At 34.0% G+C, this 23,131-nt stretch overlaps 1 protein-coding gene and 2 long non-coding RNA genes across 3 annotated transcripts; 2 read left to right on the top strand and 1 right to left on the bottom strand.

The window, feature by feature from the left end:
* The first annotated feature begins 744 nt into the window (after positions 1 to 744).
* LOC139095423 (uncharacterized) lies at positions 745 to 8,562 on the top strand. Its single transcript, XM_070646772.1, has 5 exons — positions 745 to 805; positions 4,244 to 4,381; positions 5,186 to 5,285; positions 6,353 to 6,441; positions 7,686 to 8,562. Exons 1-5 carry the CDS (start codon positions 762 to 764, stop codon positions 7,849 to 7,851), a joined length of 537 nt encoding a protein of 178 aa, XP_070502873.1. The 5' UTR covers positions 745 to 761; the 3' UTR covers positions 7,852 to 8,562.
* Positions 8,563 to 12,042: 3,480 nt separating this feature from the next.
* On the bottom strand, positions 12,043 to 14,041 carry LOC139095254 (uncharacterized). The gene is made up of 3 exons (XR_011544854.1): positions 13,917 to 14,041; positions 13,152 to 13,247; positions 12,043 to 12,996 (listed from the first exon to the last, which is right to left on the bottom strand). It is a non-coding gene; the product is annotated as an uncharacterized lncRNA (long non-coding RNA).
* On the top strand, positions 13,773 to 22,542 carry LOC139095255 (uncharacterized). The gene is made up of 3 exons (XR_011544855.1): positions 13,773 to 18,938; positions 19,035 to 19,562; positions 19,629 to 22,542. It is a non-coding gene; the product is annotated as an uncharacterized lncRNA (long non-coding RNA).
* The last annotated feature ends 589 nt before the right edge of the window (positions 22,543 to 23,131 follow it).

The following is a 23,131-nucleotide window of genomic DNA, read 5'->3' as shown; positions in this document are numbered from 1 at the left end:
AAGAATGAACTGCTTGACAAAAACACAGTACATAATTTTTGGGGGAATCGGAGAAGCCAAAGTCTAACTCGGAAGATGACCAAATGTCAAGTACATACTTTTCCGCGGTGTCCCCTATTACAACTAAGTGCACTGTGGCGATCGAGCTAGAAGACTGATTTCCAGACATAAGAGCCTCAGGACTGCAGTTTACGATTGAATCAATTTAAAAACAGTAAAAATGCGCTTTATGCACCTATGTCCTACAATTTTCTTACTTGTCGCTCTTTTGCCGCATTCAAAACTATTTGCAGCTTTTAATGGAATTTTTCAAAAAGGGATAAAAAAATAAACTCGTGGAAAAAAATAAACTTTTTTTATGCTTTATGGCATGAACATTTTTCATACATTCAGTTGAGTTTATAAAGTCGTTGCGTTTGCATCGTTTATCATAGATTTGTTCATATTCTGTTGCTGTTAGATTTAGTGAAATTCTATTTCTCTCTCACAACCCCCCAATCCATTTGTGTGATTGCATACAATGTTAATGTGGTTTATGATACATAACTCGCGTTAGTGCTAATATTTCATTTGATCGTATATATTTGAAAATAGCAGCAAATGGTATAAATTGCATTTTCATTTGATATAAATGCTAAAAATTTATTGAATGAACTTTGTGGATTTTTTTCCTTTTTCATTGTTGCTGAATGAAATTAGAAAAATATTTTGAAGCCATTTTTTAGATAAATAATTCCAATTAAATCAAATATAAAACCAAAATGAGCATTGATATACGTAGGAAAAGTGTATTTTTTGGTAAAGGGTAAGCTATAAATGAAATTGCCACTTTTGATTTTAATTTTTTTATATTTAATGGCTTTAACCGCACTTCCATTTCAATTAATATGAAATTTATTCATGATTCTAATTAGATCCTTATTTTTAAATAGATGAAAATGTTTAAATGCCAACTGTAAGATTGCGTATATCAAAAGTCAAAGCTGAATGTGTTTGAATTTTTTATTTGTGGTGGAAATAGAATCAATTCTGGTAGAGGCAAAGCTAGAATATTTTTGGGGTAATTTTGAATTCCTAGCCCGAACAAGAAAAGAGACCGATGTTAGGCACACTTAGTTAGAATAGAATAAAGCACAAAAGAATAGATCCATTACAATACAATATTAGATGACGTTCGCCATTTACGTTACATGATAAAGTAACTAGTATACCCCAGTATACCCCATAACTCATAAACCCATAAAACGTCATAAAATTTAAGTTGCGATGTACTTCATTCAAGTTAAGTTCACTGTCCTTTTGGAAGCTCCAGATAGCAATGTAGCAGCGAATTCAGGAATTTTTGGATTTAAACCTCTTCAATACCACCCTCAAGTAGGGTATTTACCCCAAAACCATTCTCTGGCTTCAAATATCTTTAGCTATTCTGATCTTTTGAGATCCAGAGCTGCGCTAGTGTGATTTCGCGGTTAATGATTGTTTAACAAGTGAGGGTGCGTCAGATCCCTGTACTCAATAGACCTACAGTTTACAGTGGGATCAGAACCACACCATTGATGACCTTTTATTAGCTTACTGTCCCTAACCTGCAAAAGGAGGCTCACATTTCACTTCGAATGATTTGAAAAAGGACATTTGAAGAATATTCAATGCTCAATCACGACCCATGGTCGGTGTTGCAATAATTATGTACTGAAGTACTAAACCTTTCCATCACGGACCCACTTCGACTCACTTTAGCTACATCTGCAGAAGATACAAGCCTGTGATACTTGACCGAACTCTCTAAATGTGCCAATACTTCTGTCAATCCTATAAATCATCATCAAATATCAAAAATTGTTCACTTTCATCAACTCAAACAATTCACAAGAATTGATCAATTTGAAAATTCATATTAAATCCATTCAAATCAATCAGCACAACAAGGAATCTCAAGAAGTTGTTCAAAATTGATTTTTCACTTATTTTGACACATGCAGACACAACAAGCAAGAATAAAAAAAAAAAGTTAGCGTTACATTGTCGAGCACAACGAGGGCATGAAATACTCTTTTCCTCTCGTTTTCATCTTGTCGTGCCCTCCAGCCAGTCACACACACACACGAAAAAAATTGTTCACTTTCTGATAAAATCGCACTTGAAATTTGTAACGAGAGCACGCTGAGTGACGGAATGATGTTCCTATACATAAAACATAAAAGGAACAATGGTTTGAAGTTGTTTTTTTTTCAAGGGCGTCATGCAATAAAAATTGGAGAAATTGCTAATCGATTTTTCATTGCTGTTTTGTGTGCCAAGTGTTCATGTACTCGATAGTACTGTGCTTGATTGTTGATTTTTTCTTGAATTGCGTTTGACATTTCAATAAAAAAAAAGTTGTATTTCCATTCTATATCTTTTCTGTCTTTTTCACTTTATCGCGCGCGAGTTTTCCATTTTTTTGTTGTTGTTGCTTCCCATCAAACTCAATTGAATTGAAAATGGATTGCTGAAGTGGTGAAAGTGAATTTGAGGGTGAAATTTCATTTTAGTCGCATGATAGCTGTATTTAGGAATAAAAGAAATGAAAATAAAAAATTGTTTTAGATTACTGAAGTAATTTGATAATGTAATGTGCATGAAAGTGGATCAATGTTTAAACGTTATTGACAATATTGTCAATTTGTATTGCAGTTTGTTGAATGTTTTCGTGGGGAGGCAATTTCATTCTGTTATTGCTTGTTGATTGTATTATTCAAATTATGACGGGTTGGAATTGTTTTTGGATCAGAACATCTATTGTGCCTTCATAATCACTTACTTTTGAACTTTACTGCTCAATTATGAACTTACTTTCTATAAAGTAAATGAACAGCTTGTCTAATGTGGCACGCAGCGATGCAATCTGCTTCATTTTGAAGCAGCTGCTTAACGAATGTTACTTGTTGATCTAACAGGGAAAGGATAATATTGATTAAAGGATCCAAAGTGAGACTTGCTCTCATGTTCAATGATTTTTGTCCTGATGCTCCTACCACTGAGCTATTCGGGTTACTTGACTTTGTGGCATAATGTCAAATTTTAATTGTACACTTTCTGTTTTCCCTTTCTGCCCTTCCAAATATATGCCTTGATCTTCCATTACAGGAACCGATTTCTCCAGTGATGGGAAAGTAGAGTACAGCACTATACCGTACGATGTAGTTACACAAATGGTACGGAACAGTGGTACACTTAGTATGGCAAAGTAGTAATCCTATGCCGTAAAATTGTACTACTACACTTTACTACTATCAATACTTACTTACTCCTGCATACTCCGCTGGCCGTACAGATCACCAGGCTCTATCTCTATCAACAGCTTCTTTCCATGAGTTCTTCTTTCCATGAGTTCTTTAGCGTGATCTCTTGCCATCTAAAAAGTAGGGCTCTACCATCAAATCGGTACTAGATGGTCAAGTCAAATCGATACTTGGATGCAAGAGGATTGTTGTCAATTTCATTTACCACTTATTTCTAATCATATTGTTCATGTGGACAGCAATTCATTGCATTTGTCTATCAGGATTCTCATATAAGCAGAGTTGACAGGACAGCCTTTTGGTTCCCGGTCTCCAAATGGAGTTCTGCCAACTCTAAATATTAGAATTGAATAAAATAGGTCATATCCCACTCTGTATATTAGAAAAATCAAGGATTTGTTCAAAAATATTTAAAAAAGGAAGCATGTCCCCCTACCCAAATAATCCCCCTCAACACAATAACTCATTCATCATAATTACACAGTATCCATTATACTTAAAATATCATTTATTTTAATGAATACATATTGCACATGTAAATGTAAAATTAAGCATCTTCATTAATCCATAAAAATTTACTGAAAGCTTTCCCGTTCTTTGTTGAAAAATATACGAAAAAAAAAATTTGCATTAAAAATGAATTTTCCATTTGGAATTTTTTTTACTGACATCCATACATCCTCCCCAACCTATACGAATCCATTCATTCATTAATTGAGGTATCAAAAGGCATGAAAAACAAATAAGGGATTGAAATTAAAAAGGGACAGGAATGGAAATTATTTTTATTTTACACAAACAAAAGGAAAGGAATTGCAAATTAAACAGAAATCTCCCGCATGTAGATGCGAATATGTTTTAAATTGATGTATGGCGATATTGCTATGGAAATGGATGTGCGAGTTCAATTAAAATAATTATTTTGAATTTCAATTAATATTTAAATTTTTTCTTTGCAGTCGGGGACAGAAGCAAACTGTTGGTGACACGGTTAATCTTGCAGCTCGCTTAAAAGTTAAAAAGAAGCAGTGGAAAGTGTCAGTTCTTCCTGAAGAGAAAGAAGAGGATGATGAGGAAAATTTGAGGAAGGATTTTCTGTAAGTTGGTGCAATATTGGGAATGGATTAGAATTAAATGCAATTTGTCGCTGCAAATCAAACGTCTCATGTTTCTAATTCAGAGACTGTCACAACAATTAACCAAACGACATGAAATCCTTATAGACCTGCCTAGAGTCTTTGAATAGCACAAATCGGTTAATTGATCAAAAATTCAGTCCCATCTCGGTGTGACTCCTACTAGATGCCAAATTCGGTTTAAACCCGTCATGGTGCTAGGCCCGACTGGAAAAAAATACGTTATAACTTGTTGCTGGCAAGCTAGTGTCCAGTTAACTAGGTCTAACGTGTGCTCACAATATTGAGCTTGTCATCATATTGAGAGTCATTCTCATGACTCATTTTGATGCTCATTGGATTTTGAACTAGTTCTAACATATGACTCGACATTGACTTAATGCTATTTTGGATCAAAAACATGCCATTATGACAAATAAGATGCTTAGACATAGATGTGCTTAACTAAAGGCAAACTCAGCTGCATTTCTAGATGCAATGCCTATTTCATCTTCTCCCCTTTACCAGAACTAATCGGCATGTGACAATTCTCCTGATCAACAACCCATTCAATTGCTAAATCATTTTAAAATGCTTCTTACACTTGTAATCCTCCCACATACCGTGTCACACACACACAAATAAAATGTAAACAATTTTTTTATTTTTATTTTTCATTTTCATATCAATTCCATTGTGGAATCGCGTCGCATTTACAAAACAAATAAACAAACAAACGCGACAACGACGACGACGACGAACAACAAAAAAACAAATATGTAAAAGATACCAAAAGCCGTTCTTTGATAGCGAGAAAATATATCAATTGATTTCGGAAATTGTCGAGAAATCGCTCAAAAAAGGAAGTGGAGATGACGATTCATATGTGAGTATATTTGTCTTATATTTTTATCTTCACTGTTGTGTGTTAGGCACATGAAAAATGTCACATAATGTATACAAAAAAAATGAACTTTTGTGGAAATATGAAGAAGGATTATTTTCGTAAACAAATTCGATTGTCTGACATTCAGTCAGCATATTTTTCTTCTTATCGTCTTATTGCTATTTGCTGAATGGATCTTGTATTGTTTGGTGTTTGGAAGCTGAAAATTAAGCTTTAATGTTATGAATATTTTTAACCTTTAAATGTCTATGAAATGTGGGAGTAAAATAAGAAAACAGCATACAGTAGGCAAAAAGGGGTGTTTGGATGTTGTGTGTCATTTGTTACTTATTTTGTTGGTCGTACAGATCAATTGTGATCCCTCAGATGCCGCCTGAAAGTGGCCTTATTGCTGTCTTTTGCATGCCAAGTTGTTACAACCAAATGCAGTAATGTCTCTGTCAACAGCTTCATTCTATGAATTCTTTGACACTACGTCATTAACATTCTGACACTCTAACCAGACATTAGAACAACTTCCAGACATTATTAAATGTATCAATGAGATCGGAATATTTTAAACGACACTAAATGGAACAACAGATCGTGACATTGCCATCTGACACTAGGTCATTAATATATTGACATTTTAATGCACCAGAGGCCGATTTCTCCGGTATTGGTACTGTAAGGTACAGTATAAGTACACCATTGTCCATACAAGGGGCAAGTCTTATATCTGTACCATACCAGTAGTGGCTATTCCGTAATATACCATAATCGGAGAAATTGGCCCCACAATTACCAGCATCATTAATATATGTAATTATGAAGAACTAAGCTGGCATGATTGCTGATCTAAAATCCTCAACTTCTTCAAATGTTCCAAAAAATCCAAACAACCCCCTCCAAGACAACCTCAAAGTTCGATTTTTCACAATTTTATTTCATTTTATGTTATTTCTAGCTTATAAATGTGCTTCCTTTCTTCATCTTGCTTTAACCATTCATCTTCATATATTCAATATTTTTTTAACCTTCTTTATACTTTTTTTTCCATCCCTTAGGTGTACAGCGAAAGTGAAAATGCTAATTTATGTCAACGAATATCGAAAGACATTCGTGATACATTGAAAACTTGGCGTCAACTCATGAGGTAAATGGCTCTCTTGGGAATTATATTTTGTTATTGCATACACATATGTCTATAGTTAAGGAAGGGGAATGAAATAGATAAATTTATCCTTTTTTTTCGACACATTTGAGTGCCGATCAATTGAAATATTTTTGGCATATTTAGGAGATAAAGATGATATGTATGAAAAATTGGAGGAAAACCCTCATTAAATATATTTTTTTTTTTTTGTTGAAAGGAAAATAGAATAAAGTTTTATGTTGTTCTGGGAATTGAAATCAGCACGGCTGGGAATATTATTGGCAAAAAAAACTTTGCATCCCATCTCATTAGGAATGAATAAAATGTATTTTGTTTTTATTTTCTAAACATTTTTTTTTGGGGGAAGTGAGATAGTATTTTGGAAGTAATGTTGTAAAGCAGTGCTTGTGAAGATAAAGCGACGCTCAGGCTGAGTCGTTATACAATTGATTGTTATGAAGCTGAGCTTCAGTTGTCTGAGTCGTTATACAATTGATTGTTATGAAGCTGAGCTTCAAATTGAAGCGTCGTTTTAAATGCTGAACTTCAAACTAAAGTGTGGCTTTAAAAGCTGAACTTCAAACTAAAGCGTTGATTTAAAGCTGAGCTTCAAATTGAAGCGTCGTTTTAAATGCTGAACTTCAAACTAAAGTGTGGCTTTAAAAGCTGAACTTCAAACTAAAGCGTTGATTTAAAAGCTGAGCTCCAAAAATTTCGCAAGATGTTGTTTTTTTTTTTAAAGCTAAGCGTTAAATCAACGCGAGAAATTCAAAGTACAGTGTTATTTTGCAGCAACGCTCCATGTCACATCGTTGCTATTAAACCAAGAATTTTTGCGTTATTTTAAAGCATGACTGAATATAAAAGCGTTGATTCATATTAAACTGAAAAATGTCGCTTTATAAGCTTTGCTGCATATCAAAGCGTCGCTTTAAGACAAATTGATCACAAAATTCCTCCAATATTTTCCACTATCCATCTCATTTCCCTCAAAACAAAGAAAATAAGAAAACTTTCAACATTTTTTTCATATATATAAAAAAGAAGTAAAAAATTATGGATAGATAGAGCCGACATTGACAGATGTATGTGTGTATTTATGTATCAGATAGAAGGAAAATTTTTCTAATTTTTCATTTCTCTTTTTTTGTTTATTTTCACAAAATTTAATGTTTTCCATTTACAACTAACGTATGTAACAACTCACAAACATATAACAATGACGACTCACATATATAAAAAAGGTTTCGAATTGTCGCTCTTACATCCGTTATTGAAAAGAAGCATCAGGGATTACAGTATAAAATGAAATATCTCGTGGACCCAAAAACGGATAACTATGTGAAATATTATTTGGATAATCCAAACTTTTTCATCGTCGTATGTGTAGTATTGATTTACCAGGATTGAAAAGTTTTTCACGTGCCTCAATTCAATGGCTCATATGTAGAGTTTGTTTTTTTATATTTTATTTCCTTTTCTTCAGATATTTAATGGTGTTGATATATGTTGTTTTATGTAGGTAGGAATATGTATGTGCAGATGAGAGTGGAGGTAACTTTTTTTGGCGAGGGGATGTGATTTATTATTGGATTTTCTTGATTATTATTGAACAAACAAGGGGCTTGCTTATGAATATGCTCACAAAATTGAGGATGCTCAATTATACTGATTATGGGTATACATATGAGCATACTCGTTTCTATGACCAATCATCTAGGTAATCCAGATGACCATGTAAATTCTTAGACCTCTAATAGACATGCCTTCTTGACAAATATGCAGAAATATTACTATTAGCACCGTGGTGGTCTTAGGTCTAAGTTAGGCCTCATTTTCAGCACCATGATGGTCTTATGCCTATGCTAGACCTCATTTTAGCACCATGGTCGTCTTAGGGCAAAGTTAAGCCTCATTAAAACGCCATGCTCTATTCAAGAATTATTTTACATCCACACAGTTCCCATTCTCACCTTAAAAGTTACCTTCCCTTATCATCCAGCAAAGAATAGATGTAAAATTGAAAGAGAGAGACGTAAAAAATTGTTCTATGTATATAGATTGTTGAAGTAAAGAAAAAAGAAGGTTATGTGCAATAAATAAAATTTTATAGCGCTTATCAAAGGCTGAACATAAATAAAAGTTTGAATTATTCATTGCATGATGTAAAAAAATATTGTTGAGAGGATGAAAAATAGAAAGGAAAAAAGGGTTCAACGGCTTTAAACTTTTTCTATTATTCCATCATACATTTTTATCGTAATATCATACTTACATATATGGTGCGTGCCTTTATATTTTGATGACGATTATTTCAAATTTGATGATGTTTATTGATACTAAAAAAAATCTCATTCTCGACCTTGCTTCCTCATCCCTTTTTTAAAAACATGCTTGCTTATTTATTTATTGGTAAATCGCATATTATCAGAGATTTTTTATGGATATTTATGGCTAAAATCGAGGACAAATTTCAAAAAGAAATCTCGATCTTTTTTTCATTGAGTCGAGATCATAAAAACTTTATGTCGTATCCGAAAGTTCGTAATATTCACAATTAAAACTGAACATTGAAACGTGCTGATGATTCTCGAGCATGAGAGAATTTTTCATCGTCAGTTCCAAAACTTTTTATTACTTGAAGCTTTCTTGACTATAGTCTTTAAGATTTTTGGAGTTATGGACCTGAGTTGGTGATGATTTGAAGGAAAATTAAAAAGAATCTGCAAGAAAGTAGGATTTGACCAAGAACTGTAGCTGCAGGCCTGCATTTTTCAGCTATACGAACTGTATCTAGTTTGTCCTAGAGCTGCAGAAAAACACATTCCCTAAAATCCCTCCCTAATTTGGTCATAATTAGGTCAAGTTCCGACATTACCTTGATAGATTCTTCAAAGCAGTGTTATCCAACCTTTTTTGCTCCACGGCACACTATGATGGTAAGTCACGACCTGAACTACATACGATATGCACTTCATACAGTACAGCATCACCCAGTATGGACTGTATTGCTTTAAAGTTATCAAATCAACTATTATTCAATGCTAAAAAAAAATCTACCTTCAAGGATTTCATTCAATATGATGCCATTCTGCATATTACTTACCTTCATCACATCTCAGCACTTTCCATGATTCATCTTACAATTTGATTTCACTTAGCTTTTTCCCTTTCGCATGAAGAATCACATAAAACGATGCAATTAAATCTCACATCAAATGAAATAAACGGTTTTCAACGAGAAGGATTTAGAAGACATTTACGAAGACAAGATTCCAACTTATCTCACATCTTCATCATCATTATCATCATCATCATCTTGACCTACATTAATATCACGCCAACTTCAATCAATATTCATTTGCTGCATTTCCTTTACACTTAAAGTCATCGCCATCATGATTCAAATTGAGGAACATTTTGCCAAGATTCTTAAAAAACATGCATTGGCTCATTTATTATCATAAAAAACACTTGAACTTGTCATAAAGTCATTTTTACAGTCTTAAAAGTAGGAAGAAATACATAAGTTACATCATATCAACATCGTGAGATGAAAATGAAGAGGAACTGAGGAACTTTGATATTTAAATCATCATTTATAGAAGAAAAATATGAAAGAAAGTTCTTGAATATGTCAAGTGCTTCATTAGTTTTGTATTGAAAATAAACTGGCAACAGATCCAAAGTATTTCAAAAGCCAGCAATTCAAGAAAGCAATAATAATGAGTGATGGAAATTTTGTTTGTCGATTGTGGGTTTGTGGATGGAATGAAGCGCATTTAATAAGAATTTGTAGGATTTTGACGTAATATTGTGTGTTTCAGCAGGCAAGTGGATGATAATTTAGAGTCCCGGACAGCTTATAAATGGGTGAACATCCGTCATCAGGCTGACTTAATCCGGAATCAACCAAATTTGGACTGACGCTAGGTCACTATGCTTTCGAAAGGGACATGGCATTGAAATATTGATCCAAAATTCTACCCCAAGCCAGCATAATTATGTCGTGATGCTTAACTTAAACCAAATCTGGCATCAAGTCAGAGTCACGCCGACTTAAGGCCAAATTAGAGTGACCAGAAGCTTTTCGCAAAAAAAATCCACGATTTTAAACACTCCCGATTTCAATTTCAAGGTTTCAGACCTAAATCATAACTATAGATCATCCACAACTTAGCTACGCTGCCTTACTTACTTTCTTATTTACTTTGCTGGCCGTACACATCAACTGCGATCCATGCAATGGATCTGTTCGATGGCATAACTGCTCTAACAGCACCATGTCATCTGTTTCTGTTGCCAATTTTCATCCAAAAAATGAGATTTGCCACATGAATGAGTGTCCATCGACAACTCTCAATTCTATTCCTGAAATAATATCAACTAACAATCCAAACCATCAACAGAACCAAACACAAAACTACCGTCCACAAAATATGCTACAAAATAAAAAATAAGAAGCAAATCGTCAACATTGAAATGAGTCTGAAAAGAAACAGAGAAAAAAAACAGCACTCAAGAGGAAATTTCTTCTCGTGAATAATGACTGCAATTTGCCATCAAAAAAAAAAAAGAGCGATCCATTCGGGTGTGATTTGTAGAACGATTTTTATGACTTTTTTTTTTGTACAACCATCATTGCTTGTTCCTTTTTATTATATTTTATTTCATTTTCAGTTTTTTTTTTTCATCCTCAACATCGTCATCGAGCGGAAATGAGGAGAATTATATTTATGCTCTTCAAGGTAAATAAGTGAAAGATAGAAGCACAAAAGTTGTGATAATCAGGTCATGGAAAATCGAATGAATAAAAATTATTTTAATGATTATCGTAAACACGTGCAATATAAATGCATGGATAGGAAAAGTGAGTTTGGACAAGAGGTTTTGGTAGCTGTTGTCTCTTTGTTTCTTGCTGCTCGTTCAAGTTTCTAGACTGTTCCTTAATCTAACGATGTCCAGAGCTGCAATTTAGACCTTACTTGCTTACTGGAACCGTGCCCCGACTTGGAGCCTAGGTTATTACAAAAGGCCTTCAATCTGACTCTGTTACTGGCCACATCACAAAGCAATTTAGACCTGATAGACTCCAATCGAGTCTAGACTCTAGTTTTTATCGAGTACGACTACAAAATGGAGTCCTGTCAACTCTGATTTGAGCCTTATCTCAAAAACTGAAACAGCACAAATCGGTGAGTCGACCAAAGATCCGGCAGAAGACCGACGTGATTCTTACTTGATGTCAGACCCAAGCTTGATGGGACTTTGTCAATTAATATAATTTGGGGCTTATGAAGGACTGCGATCGATGATCTGTTTCGACTTTGAGTTACCAAGCTAGTCTGAATTTGAGTAACTTAGGGTTTTCAATCCCGGGATGAAATGATTATTGAATGATTGAATTTTACCGGATCGACTTTTGAAATCCCAAATTTGAGTCAAAAATCTAAAGGACGTCCCCTTATTACGTTAGCTCTTTAGAGGATCAGGAGAGTTCTACAATTTTGTAACAGCTTTAATTAAAGCAAATTTTGTGTATGGAGAGTTTGCAATGAGATAAGAACAGCTGTAACCATAACGTAATAAATAAATGACCTCTAATCTTTTCCACCAAAAACACTTATTAACTGCCTTAATATTTTTATTCAATTATTTCATTATATTATCAAAATATTTCATTATTTAAACTTATATTAATCTACACTCGAGTGAATCACCGTAACAGATAAAGAGCATGATTTATTGATACAGTAAAGTCATTACGGTACCAAAAAGCGTTATCTTTATTTGCTTGGGACTGGCTTCGATTAGTCGACTGTATATCAGTTATGGAACTGGCTGCCAACTTTATAACTAGACACACAGCCTACTATTCGCTGTCTATTCCACTCGAACGAGAAAGTCAAGGCTTGAAGTCGATTCAAATTTTGCATGGATAGGTCGACTCATGTCGAGTCGACACCATATAAAATTTGAGTCCACTTCGAGCTCTGCGAAAAATGATGACCAAAAAATTAAAAGCAACGGAAGAACAAAGAAAAGAAATAAAAATTTTCCCGATCAGCACATGCTGAAATATTGGCAGTATACTTAGAACCAAGTGACAGCCACTTGGCAAATTTGGTTGTTTTCGCCGTTTGCCTTCCTCTTGGTTCTAAGTACACTACTGCATTGTCGCCGTGTCGAAAACATTTCAACATGTGCTGATCGGGTTTAAAGGTCATCATTTGATCATTTGTTGTTAGATATCTTTGGTTTTTTGTAAGTAGCCTACTGCAAAAAACCTAAGATTTAGCGATTTTTGAACTTCAACTTGTTTAACTTTAGTTTTTGGCTTTTTTGTCTGCATCCAATCCTTCAAGTGCTCCATTGCCATCAAGCATTTCTGGTTCTTCTACTTCCCCCTTTTTCTTGCTTTTCTTTCCCTTTTTGTCTTTAGGTACTGTTCTGTTTTGGTTCGCCAATTGTGCATTCCTTGCTTTTGGATTAATATTAGAATTATGTCTGGTCAAATCACGACCATCGTCATCATCATCGCCAAAATTCATGTTTCTAAAAAAAAAGGATAGAAATTAGGCTTGGATTTTAATAAGAATTTAAATTAGATTATGCTGCAAGTATTAGTTCTATTTCATGCATCAACATGTTACTGTACTTAACGATATTTCACAATAAAATAATTTTTTAAAATATTCCAATTTTTTTACCTACAAAATTTTGCAAAAATTTAATTTGAAGACTGTACTTTGAATGTCTTTCAATGTCACTATCTTGGAAGTATAACTTTGTACCTGTGTTATAATCTGTAATTGATAACATAATTAGACCGAATTAATTTAAAAAATTTTTGACTGTTAATTATGTTGACTTAGTCTTTGTTAATGAGGTGAAAGACCAGCTACTTATTGGGTAACGCTCTTAGAGGATGGGTGGGGAGGAGGAGGTTGAGGATGGATGGACTTTTCTTGGAGGCTTTGGGACGGAGTAGAAGGAGGAGTGGGGGGGGGGGCGTGGTTTAGGTCAAAAAGTCAAATTTTAGCCCCTAATTCAGTATTCTCCAAACTGTGTGCTTCCGAAATTTTTACGGTTAAGGTCAAGATGTGCCGTAGAGCAAAAAAGATCAGACAACACTGAGGTAAATAATCAAATTTAATTCTTTCAACAAATTTTAAACTGATTTACATGCCAAAAGACAGTACAGCACTTGTTATTGGCAATTGGCAAATGACAGCCATCGACAGAGCCAGTTCTAGATGTCAACTGAGAGAAGCCATTGATCACAGATGATCAGTACGCCCAGCGAAGTAAGTAAGTAAGTGAATACATTCCAAAGGCGTGGAACAGATGGAAATGATCAACGAATTATTAAAATTTATCCAGAAAATGATCGAGCAATATTAAAAGACAATTAATCACTTCCATAGCCTTTGATCTGTATGTCAATAACAATCATGTTTATCTCCTCATCTTACTTATAGCTGCTGTATAATTGAATCAATTACAATTTATTGAATTAACTATTTTGCGCTTGGAATGATCAAGCTTATTTGAAAACACACGGACTGTACTAAAGTGTACTAAGAAAAAAAGTAAATATTTTGATTTTGAAAATAAACAGAATATGGAAATGAATCTGAAATGGAATGTGATTGAGTGAATATTCAGCAACTAAACATCAACTGAGTGGCTTTACAATGATTAAGCTACACAATTGCTTAATAATTGTGTTTTAATTCTATAAAATTTGAAAATAATCTTAAAGTAGATAGTAAGTTGTTTAGAATCAGTGGTGGACAACCTGTGTGCCGCGACACATAAGAATGCCTTCAAAATATTCTCAAATGCAATGAATCGTATGTCGTGTGTGGTTAATTTCGAGGCTTTCTACCTAGGTGTACCACAAAAAACAAAAGGTTGCCCACAACTGCCTTAAATTCCAGCAACACCCACTCGTTTGCTTCCTCAATATCAACAAATTTATCTTCACCGTACTTCATTCGCTGTTCACTGAATGACCTTCATTTACAGAAGATAAGCTCGATCATTTAATCCAGCAAAGCAGTTCACATCATGCCAAATTACAGACTAGCTGATTCAAACTTGAAAGACAATCAAAAAGATGAAGAATAAATGTAGCATACTGTAACGACAAACTTTAGACTCATTCCAATGAATTTACTCATTCTTTTATGGTCCTAGTTCAACATACTTCTCGAATTATAGACAAATGTAGAGGCGTTCGTTCCACATATGTTAAGTTCCAACAAAAGAAAGAGTAGAAGTAGGACAGAAGAAAATGTGAAAAGTTATTACTGTTTGTCTTTAAATGCTTATGTCTCCATTCAACTGCAAAGCAAGCTTTTGTCTCTTTCCGTCCCCAACTCCTCCATCAGTCGTGCATGTATACAATCATATACGGCAATTGAAAATAAAATAAAATAAAAAAATTTCTACTGGGAATTTTCACATAGATATGTGTAATATTTGTGGATGTATACGTACGTAGATCAGTCATATGTTTATCTATCGAGGAACATATCGCACAGCCAAATATAACGACATAAAAATTTTACACTTGAATGAAATGTTTGGTTGAAAAATGATGGCACTGTTGGGACATTACTTTTTATTTCTAACAAATTTGATACACAAACATAGACAGAATGAGAGATGGTACAGTGACTGATAAGGTATGGATACTTTTATATCGAATGAGTTATTGGAATTGGATTTGGTTGTAACTTTAAAGGGAATTGTTGTGAATTTAAGGATTTAAGAGCCGACTCAATTCTATATAAGAATACAGTCGACTTTCTGCTTTAAATAGAGGGGCTTTCTGGCTATGGATTGGACATTAATTCAATTTCTGATCCTGTGATCATTTTAGAGAAGCAACAAGTTGCTCCCAGAGCTGCTCTGCATTCATTGCTGGACATTCATCTTTGACAATACTGACTAAATGTCCAGTTTAGGATATTATAGACAATACCGTCCTACGGTATGCATGCAATAAAGTAGTCTTCTTACTTCTGCGTATTCTGTTGCTGTTCATAATATCCAATGCATATCGTGAGCGTCCATACATATTAGCTTAGCTCATCTGGAACGGATAAACCGATGACTTACTTACTTACTTACTTCGCTGGTCGGACAGATCAACTGTGATCAATGGATTCTCTCAGATGACGCCTTAAGCTGGCTATATTGGTGGCTTTCGTCTGTCAATTGCCAATACCAAATGCAATACTGTTCCTTCTAGGAGTTCTTTGGTACACCGACTTGCCATTACATACTTTATTCAACATTCTTGATTCAGGAGACTTTTAGAGAACTAGAAGGTTCAAATTTCGTTCGTTACATTATAAGCGATTGACCTCTGAGGCATGCGAAGAGAATGCTTGAATAACAAAAGTCGATTAATCGATCTTAAATCCAGAACCAAGACAGTGTGATTCTGGCATTCTGTCGAATTCAAATTGAATCCCACACCAAGTCAGAGTCACCACAGCTTAGGACCTGATAATTGATCGACTAACCGATTTGTCCTATTTGAGGTGTCCTAATCCTCAGAGTTAATAGCTGACATTTTCTTACTTTTCTTTAGGTTTGATCAGACTATCTACATCAGTGGTGGACGACCTTTTATTTAGGCGGCACAACATGGTGATAAGTCTGACTGTGCAGCACACCTTGGTGATAATGCTGACCTACACTGCACATGACATTCAGTTACTAGTGTGCCGCAGCACACAAGTTGCCCACCACTGATCTAGCATCCACATACCTTACAGAACTGCCAAATAATCACTTCAACCTAAATTCTTTGACTTATTTCAAAATGACCTTATTTCCCTTCCTTCTTTTGCTTCATTTAAACTGAAAATTGTTGGAAAAGTTTTCTTTATAGGACATACCACGAGAATGTATGGGCTCAATCAAAGATAAAGAATAGATACATTAACAACATTGCTGTGTATATCCTATAGGACATAAAATTTTCTCTTCTTGTTCATCAATTTTGTGGACATCCTTGATGTTCTTTGTTGCTATTTTTGTTGATGCTTACAGATCCACAAAAGCGAATGGACAGAAATCTGAAAATAATTGCTGGGAAATTCTGTGGAAAATTAATCTTATTCTTTTGGCCATAACATCATATGGCAAGACGTACTGTATTGTATGTATGTGAATTGTGGATGATGAGATTAAAAGAAAATGAAAATGAGGAAGTGACATGGAGACATCCATTGGTTATATTTATAGACACAATTGGATCGAATATGGACCAACATTTATATATCAAATGGAAGTCTATTTTTTTGAAATGTTGGACAGATTAGTTAAATGGAATGGAAATGGACATGTGTAAGTATTAAAAGTTAGGAAGTGATAGGATGGGTAGCCATCAGATGTGACTAAATTGTCCATTAAACTTACTTGGCGATTGTCTACTTATGACTTGAAGCTGCCAAAAGTAAAAGTAAGCTAACAAACCTTATTTTAATGGCTATATAGATGAATTGTGCACTACTGAAAGGATGCTGTTGATAGAGACAGGATTGCATGTATTATTGACAATTGGCAATCGGAAGCCGACGATAGAACTAGCTTTAGACGTCTTTTGAGGGTGGCCATGGATCGAAGTTGATCTATACGGCCATCGAAGTAAATAATTAAGTACAGACCAACTGCGATCCCTTCAGAAGCCGTTTATAGCTTGACCTACCGCTGACCATCACTAGCCACTTTCCAATTCCAAATGCAATACTATATCTATTAATAGCTTCCTTCCATGAGTTCATTAACTGTCTTCATGGTCTTTTGCCATCTAAAATGTCAAATTTGAAGTCCTTTTTTTACGGAGCCTCTAAAGGTCTTCTACAGTCATGTCTAGCCTATCGTAGTCCGTTCTCATTGCAATAAAAGCCGTATTAAAAGTAAGACGCGAAGTTACTCTGACGGCACCACGGCGGAGGACAAAAATACGTTACAAGGGAAGTTAATGTCAAGTTGATGACTAGTTGTAACGTATTTTTGTCTGTTCAGGTCTGAAAACCAGCCGGTAACGGTACCTTTTTCAGTCAACGTCTTCAAAAACCATCCTTTCCTCAGCAATCATTTCAATTCCTTTTTAACCTTCAAAAACTCGAAAAATATCCATCACATCCATTATGATTTACATTCAATTCATTTCTTTCCATAAAATTTCCATCAATGAAAAATTATAAAATAACATTGAAATAAATGATGAAGAAAAGTCGAGTCTTGTGACTTGAGATGGATGTGAATGAAGAACAACAGAAAAAATAGATTGCGTTGTCCATAGTGATGGCACGAAATTTATCTTGTAAGACAGAGAAAGCTAAAGTTTATTTATTGAAAAAAAAAAGCAACGACAAGCAGGCAAGGACGAGAGGATTTTGGATGGTACCGTACCGTGGATGCGTCAAAGTTTTTTTGAAAAATTATTCCACATAAAAAAGAATGATGGACGAAATAAGAAGCAATGAATGAGAATTTATGTTGGTATGTCTATCAATTCTCATTTAAATAATGTCTATGAATGGTACGAATGAGCCTGTCTAGATTAGAAATATGAAAATGATTGAAGGACTTCAATTTTGATGTTATTTTCGGAATTAAAGATCTTTAGGCTTCAATTTTAGTTCCAGAAATCAATAAATTGAATTGATTCCTGATGGAAATGATTCGGAATCATTCAAAGCACTCAACAACATCCAGAAGATTAATCAGACTAATTAGTTTCTTAGTTAAGTTACACAATATTATATATCCTTCTTCCCTCTATTAATATTACAGAAAATAAAATCCATCTTTAGTTCCTGCTTATTACAGTTCCATTATCACAATCCACCCTTTCAGTTTCATTCATTGGCATTGCAAATAATTAGGGTGACTATATTCCCGAACTGGCAGAAGTAATTGAAAGATAGAGCAGATACAGACGTTCTATAAAAGCGGCAATGGGCTCCCATGCGCCCTAGCCAAGGAAGTAAGCAAATAAGGAAGTATGGGGTACATGACCTCCCACAGGAGTCACCTGAAACTGGCTCTATCGCTGGCTTCCACTTGCCAATTTCCGATACCAAGTGCAATACTGTCTCTATCGACAGTTTCCCTCCAAAAGTTCTTTGGACGTCCATGGCCTCTTTTAGCGTCCAGAAAGGCTTACTATCTGTTATTTGTGAATCTCAACAGCAATTAACAGGATACAAAATAACACACAAATGAATGGCAATTATAGACATAATGAGGAAGCATTAGAGTATAACAAAGTATACCAAAGTAAAATTGATAGATCTTATTTAGGTCACAACTAATTATATTGATAGATTTGATGTTTGATGCATTATTGTGTGATGTGGTTCATATTAATCCTATTATGACGTATTTAATGAACACATCAGGAATATTAAGTCAAAAGCGAAACAAGTCAGGATTTTAACAGATTTGTTGCTTAATCTAGGACAGTGGTGAGTAACATGTGAGTCGGTTCCTGAAGCTGGCTCTATCACTGGCTACCTCTTGCCAATTACCAATTCCAAGTGTGACACTATCTCTATCGACAGCTTCCTTTCATGAGTTCTTTGGAATCTCGCGCATTGCAAAACAGGTGCATCGAGCTAAATACAGATGTAGCTCTTAAACGGCAAAGACTAAATAGATGGTTGATGCATCAATGGAAAGGTATCAGCTAGGACAACATTTCAATCATAGACACCAAAGTACGAAAGTCCTTCAGTGAGGACTGCTAGAGCGTTTTTACCAAGCTATGCCGCAAAAAATAAAAGATTGCCCATCACTGGTCTAGGATGACTGACTTAATTCACCAAACATGAGAACTAAACCAATTCATTCATCATTTCCACTTCTCATCGATTCCCATTGAATCAAATCAATTCCAATTTCCCATGAAAATTAAAATCAACTTGAAGATTTTCGTCACATAAAAATAAAATTACGACACTTAACGGAAATAAAGGAAAAGAAAGAAAAAATTCATTGGACACTAAAATCCATTTAAACGACATTCATTTTATTGATTTTTGTGCTGTTCAAATTGAAATTGAGTACTTTGGAGAGCCTTTTTCGTAGCTGTAAGTACACTTGAGCAATTTTTTTTGATTCCTTTTTTTAATTTGCCATTTCCATTATCGACACAGATGAGAATCGACACTGTTGCTCCAAAAAAAAAAAAAAACATTTTTATTCTTCAAGCACTTCCTTTTTTTTTTCATTGATTATGTGCCCCAACGTCTGCTGCTTGGCTCTTTCTATTGGGGCTATCAAAGTGTCAATTACAATTATTGAAGTTAAATTTTCTTTTTTATGAGCTATTCTCAATGTCACTCACTTCATGAACGACATTTTAATATTTATGCTCGATTTTATGGAAGTTGATTCTGAAAGTTATGTAAGGATGCATTGTGATTGTATTCCGGGTATACAAAAATACCTGGTTACTTCGCTTTTTAGAACATTTTGGTGTCATTGTACCGCGGTACACAGGTTGCCCACCACTGGATTTAGACCTACAGTTCCGAACCACTTTACAAGCGCTGCACATTGCAAGGACACGATTCATATTTGAAAGGTTTCACAAAGAAAATCATACAGACACTAGTATGTCTAGCAATGGATGCGCATTATGTACCAAACACCTCTAAACTGCACCCAAAACATAAGCCGAGCATCGCAAATGGAACTGTGAAATGAAAAAAGTGCTTCAAAAATGAGACATGATCGGGTATTGAACCCAGGACCTTTGGTACGTAAACCCAATGCTCTTCCATTTAGGCAACTGATGCCAATTCGCATTGTGACTAAAATTTAAATTAAATGTGGAACTTAAGTGGCATAAATCGGTTAATCGATGAAAAATCAAGCAGGTCGACTTGACTCTTAATTGATACTAGAATCAATTCAAATCTGTCAGCATGCCAAAATCACGCCGGTCTATTGCCAGATTTTGGATCGATTAACCGACTTTTGCTATTCAGAACATTGTCTTCTAGTTCAATAGCACCTCATTAAGCTACCGACACGTGGATAATTTATTAAATTTAAGCTCATTCAATCGATTCCTTCAATATTATTCAAACCTCGAATGTTGTTTTTGTTTCTAAAAGTTTATTTTTCTTTCATGTAAAATAAAAAAATTTTTCCTTCATTTGAAAATAAGTAAAAAAGAAGACTCATTACAGCTTTCGGAACAAAAATTAAAATTTCATTATGCATGCAGGCAAGCAAGCGTAAAAAATGTTCATTTTAGCTTAATCAGCAAGATATAAAAAGCGAAATTCCTTCATTATTCTTTTCATTTTATTCCCCTCCGAAAAGTTCGTGAATTAAAATTTTTCCTACCTATATCTATGCTGGATGTATGTAGGAGAAATGGATGGAAGACGATGTAAGGATATAAAAAAAAATTAATTGCTTAATAATCCCGAATTGATGATGTAAGCTTAATCATGAAGGAGTACTGAAAAATGCTATATGCATGCAAATAACATGATAGATTTTTAACGGACTTTTTAAATTTGAAAATTCAAAATGGAAATTTTTCCCCACTTCGAAAAGTTTTTATGGAATTTCTCAGAAATAAGAGTATTTTAGAACTTTATAGCTAGTGCTTTACATGTAAAAAGATGGCAAGAATGCATCAGAAGAGAATTTTTCACCAAAAAGCTTGATTTTGAACTGGAAATTGCAATTTTTCAAAAACCACGTGTTTTAAATCTACTAAATAGCTGCAAAAACTTCACATCCACATCTTTATTAACCAAAACTATAAACTAAAAAAGCTTTCCGTTCTCAAACTTCTGCTTACACAATCTACAAACTTCCAATGTTTTTAGCCATTCATCTTATTCACTTGAAGCCATTCTATATGCTATGAATATGTATGTTTGTGAATGAAAAATGTAGAGCGAACAATTAAAATCGCTTTAAGGAAAAAGAGACAAGTCACACATAGAACAAGATGTAATGATTTTGCATTTTAAAGCTCAAAAGCAAATTCATGCTATTAGAAAGATATGTAAGTGATGGAGTATCTCATCATATAACCGGCAAGCACAAAGAAGTTTGAATGAAGGGAAAGGAATGACAATTAAGAATCTTCATCGTCTATTCTTTCATCAGTAATTTGTCATTTTACTGCTAAAAAGTGTGTGAAAAGTGAGCTGGTTAAGTGGAAAGAATTGAATATATAAAAAAAAAGAAGTGAGGAAGGAATTTTAATTTTGTTTCTTCTTGATGCGAGATGATATGCGACTTTCTTCCTTATGTATGTTTGAAGAGTTTTCGCAATAAAAAAAGAGCTTTCGTGAAGAAATTTGTTCAAGTATTTTCAACATACAAAAGGATGAAGAAAAGGAACATCGCGTGTGAGTGATGAGAAGGCATTTTGCAGTTATATCAAGTTGGGAAATTGAATATTGACTTATGTTTCTGAAAATTTGGGAATATTTGTAACGTAGAGACTGCCCTTCAATGGCATAGCTTTTGTTTTCCCATATTTAGACTTTTTTGAGCATTTTTACAGCAAATAAAAGTCTTAAAATGAATTTTAAAGCAGAAAAGCATGCATTTTAATGGCATAAAGCTGTTAAAGCATCCATTTAACCTTAATTTTCAGCAATTTAATCAAAATTTGACATCAAAAATTTGAATTTATTTTCACAAAAAATTTCAAATTTCAAAATTCCGTTAAAATCATCTGAATTCTCAAAACATCTCTAAACAGCTTCAAGTGACACAAAAATCTCAGTAATTCAAGACAAAATTAAATATTCATGCTGAGTTCAAGCAGTTCTACCCAAAAAAATATTCTTCCTTCATCACAAATGAAATTAAATCCATTGTTAAATGAGTCAAGGAAGTAAAATAAACAATTTAGGAATTACTTTGTTTATTTACAAATAGAATGGAAACATTTCGTAGCTGTAACAATCTTTTCTTGTATGTTTCCTCACTCAATCTGTAAATAAGGCAATATTATTCATCACATGAAAATATTTTCTTTAGACTTTCAACAGCTCTTCACAATGGAAATCATCATCAAAGGGAAATTAAAGCTGCTCGTTTTAACAATTTTTTTTTTTTTTTTTTGAAAATAAACAAATGAATTATTTGATGTAATTTTAATTATTTTTCATTAATTACGATGAAAATTTATTTGCTTTTTTATATGAATTTCAACAATAATTGTGATATGATATGAGAATAGCATGAATAATTCGATAATGATGATGTAAATGATGAATTTTGATTCATAAACAATTCATGAGTTGTGTGCCACATGAATAAAGCTGTACGAAGATTTATTTAATGTTGTATAACAGTTGCATGGTAAGCATTCGATGTGACACACAACAGTTGCTTGTTTATGGTTTCATATGTCGCACATAACAGTTGCATGTGAATAATTTTAGATGCATACAACAGTTGCACGTGAATAATTCCATGATGCATACAATAGTTGCATGTGAGTAATTTCATGTAGCATACAACAGTTGTATGACAATAATTTTATCTGGTACACAAGAGTTGCATGACAATCATTTCATGTGGCACACAACAATTGCATGACAATCATTTCATGTGGCACACAACCGTTGCATGTTAATATTTTCATGTGACACACAACTGTTGCATGTTAATA

Source organism: Chironomus tepperi, unplaced genomic scaffold (genome assembly GCF_022539635.2).
Source record: "Chironomus tepperi strain 1889 unplaced genomic scaffold, CSIRO-AGI_Ctep_v1 contig_364, whole genome shotgun sequence".
Classification (NCBI taxonomy): Eukaryota; Metazoa; Arthropoda; class Insecta; order Diptera; family Chironomidae; genus Chironomus; species Chironomus tepperi.
This window is presented reverse-complemented; position numbering and strand designations above follow the sequence as displayed.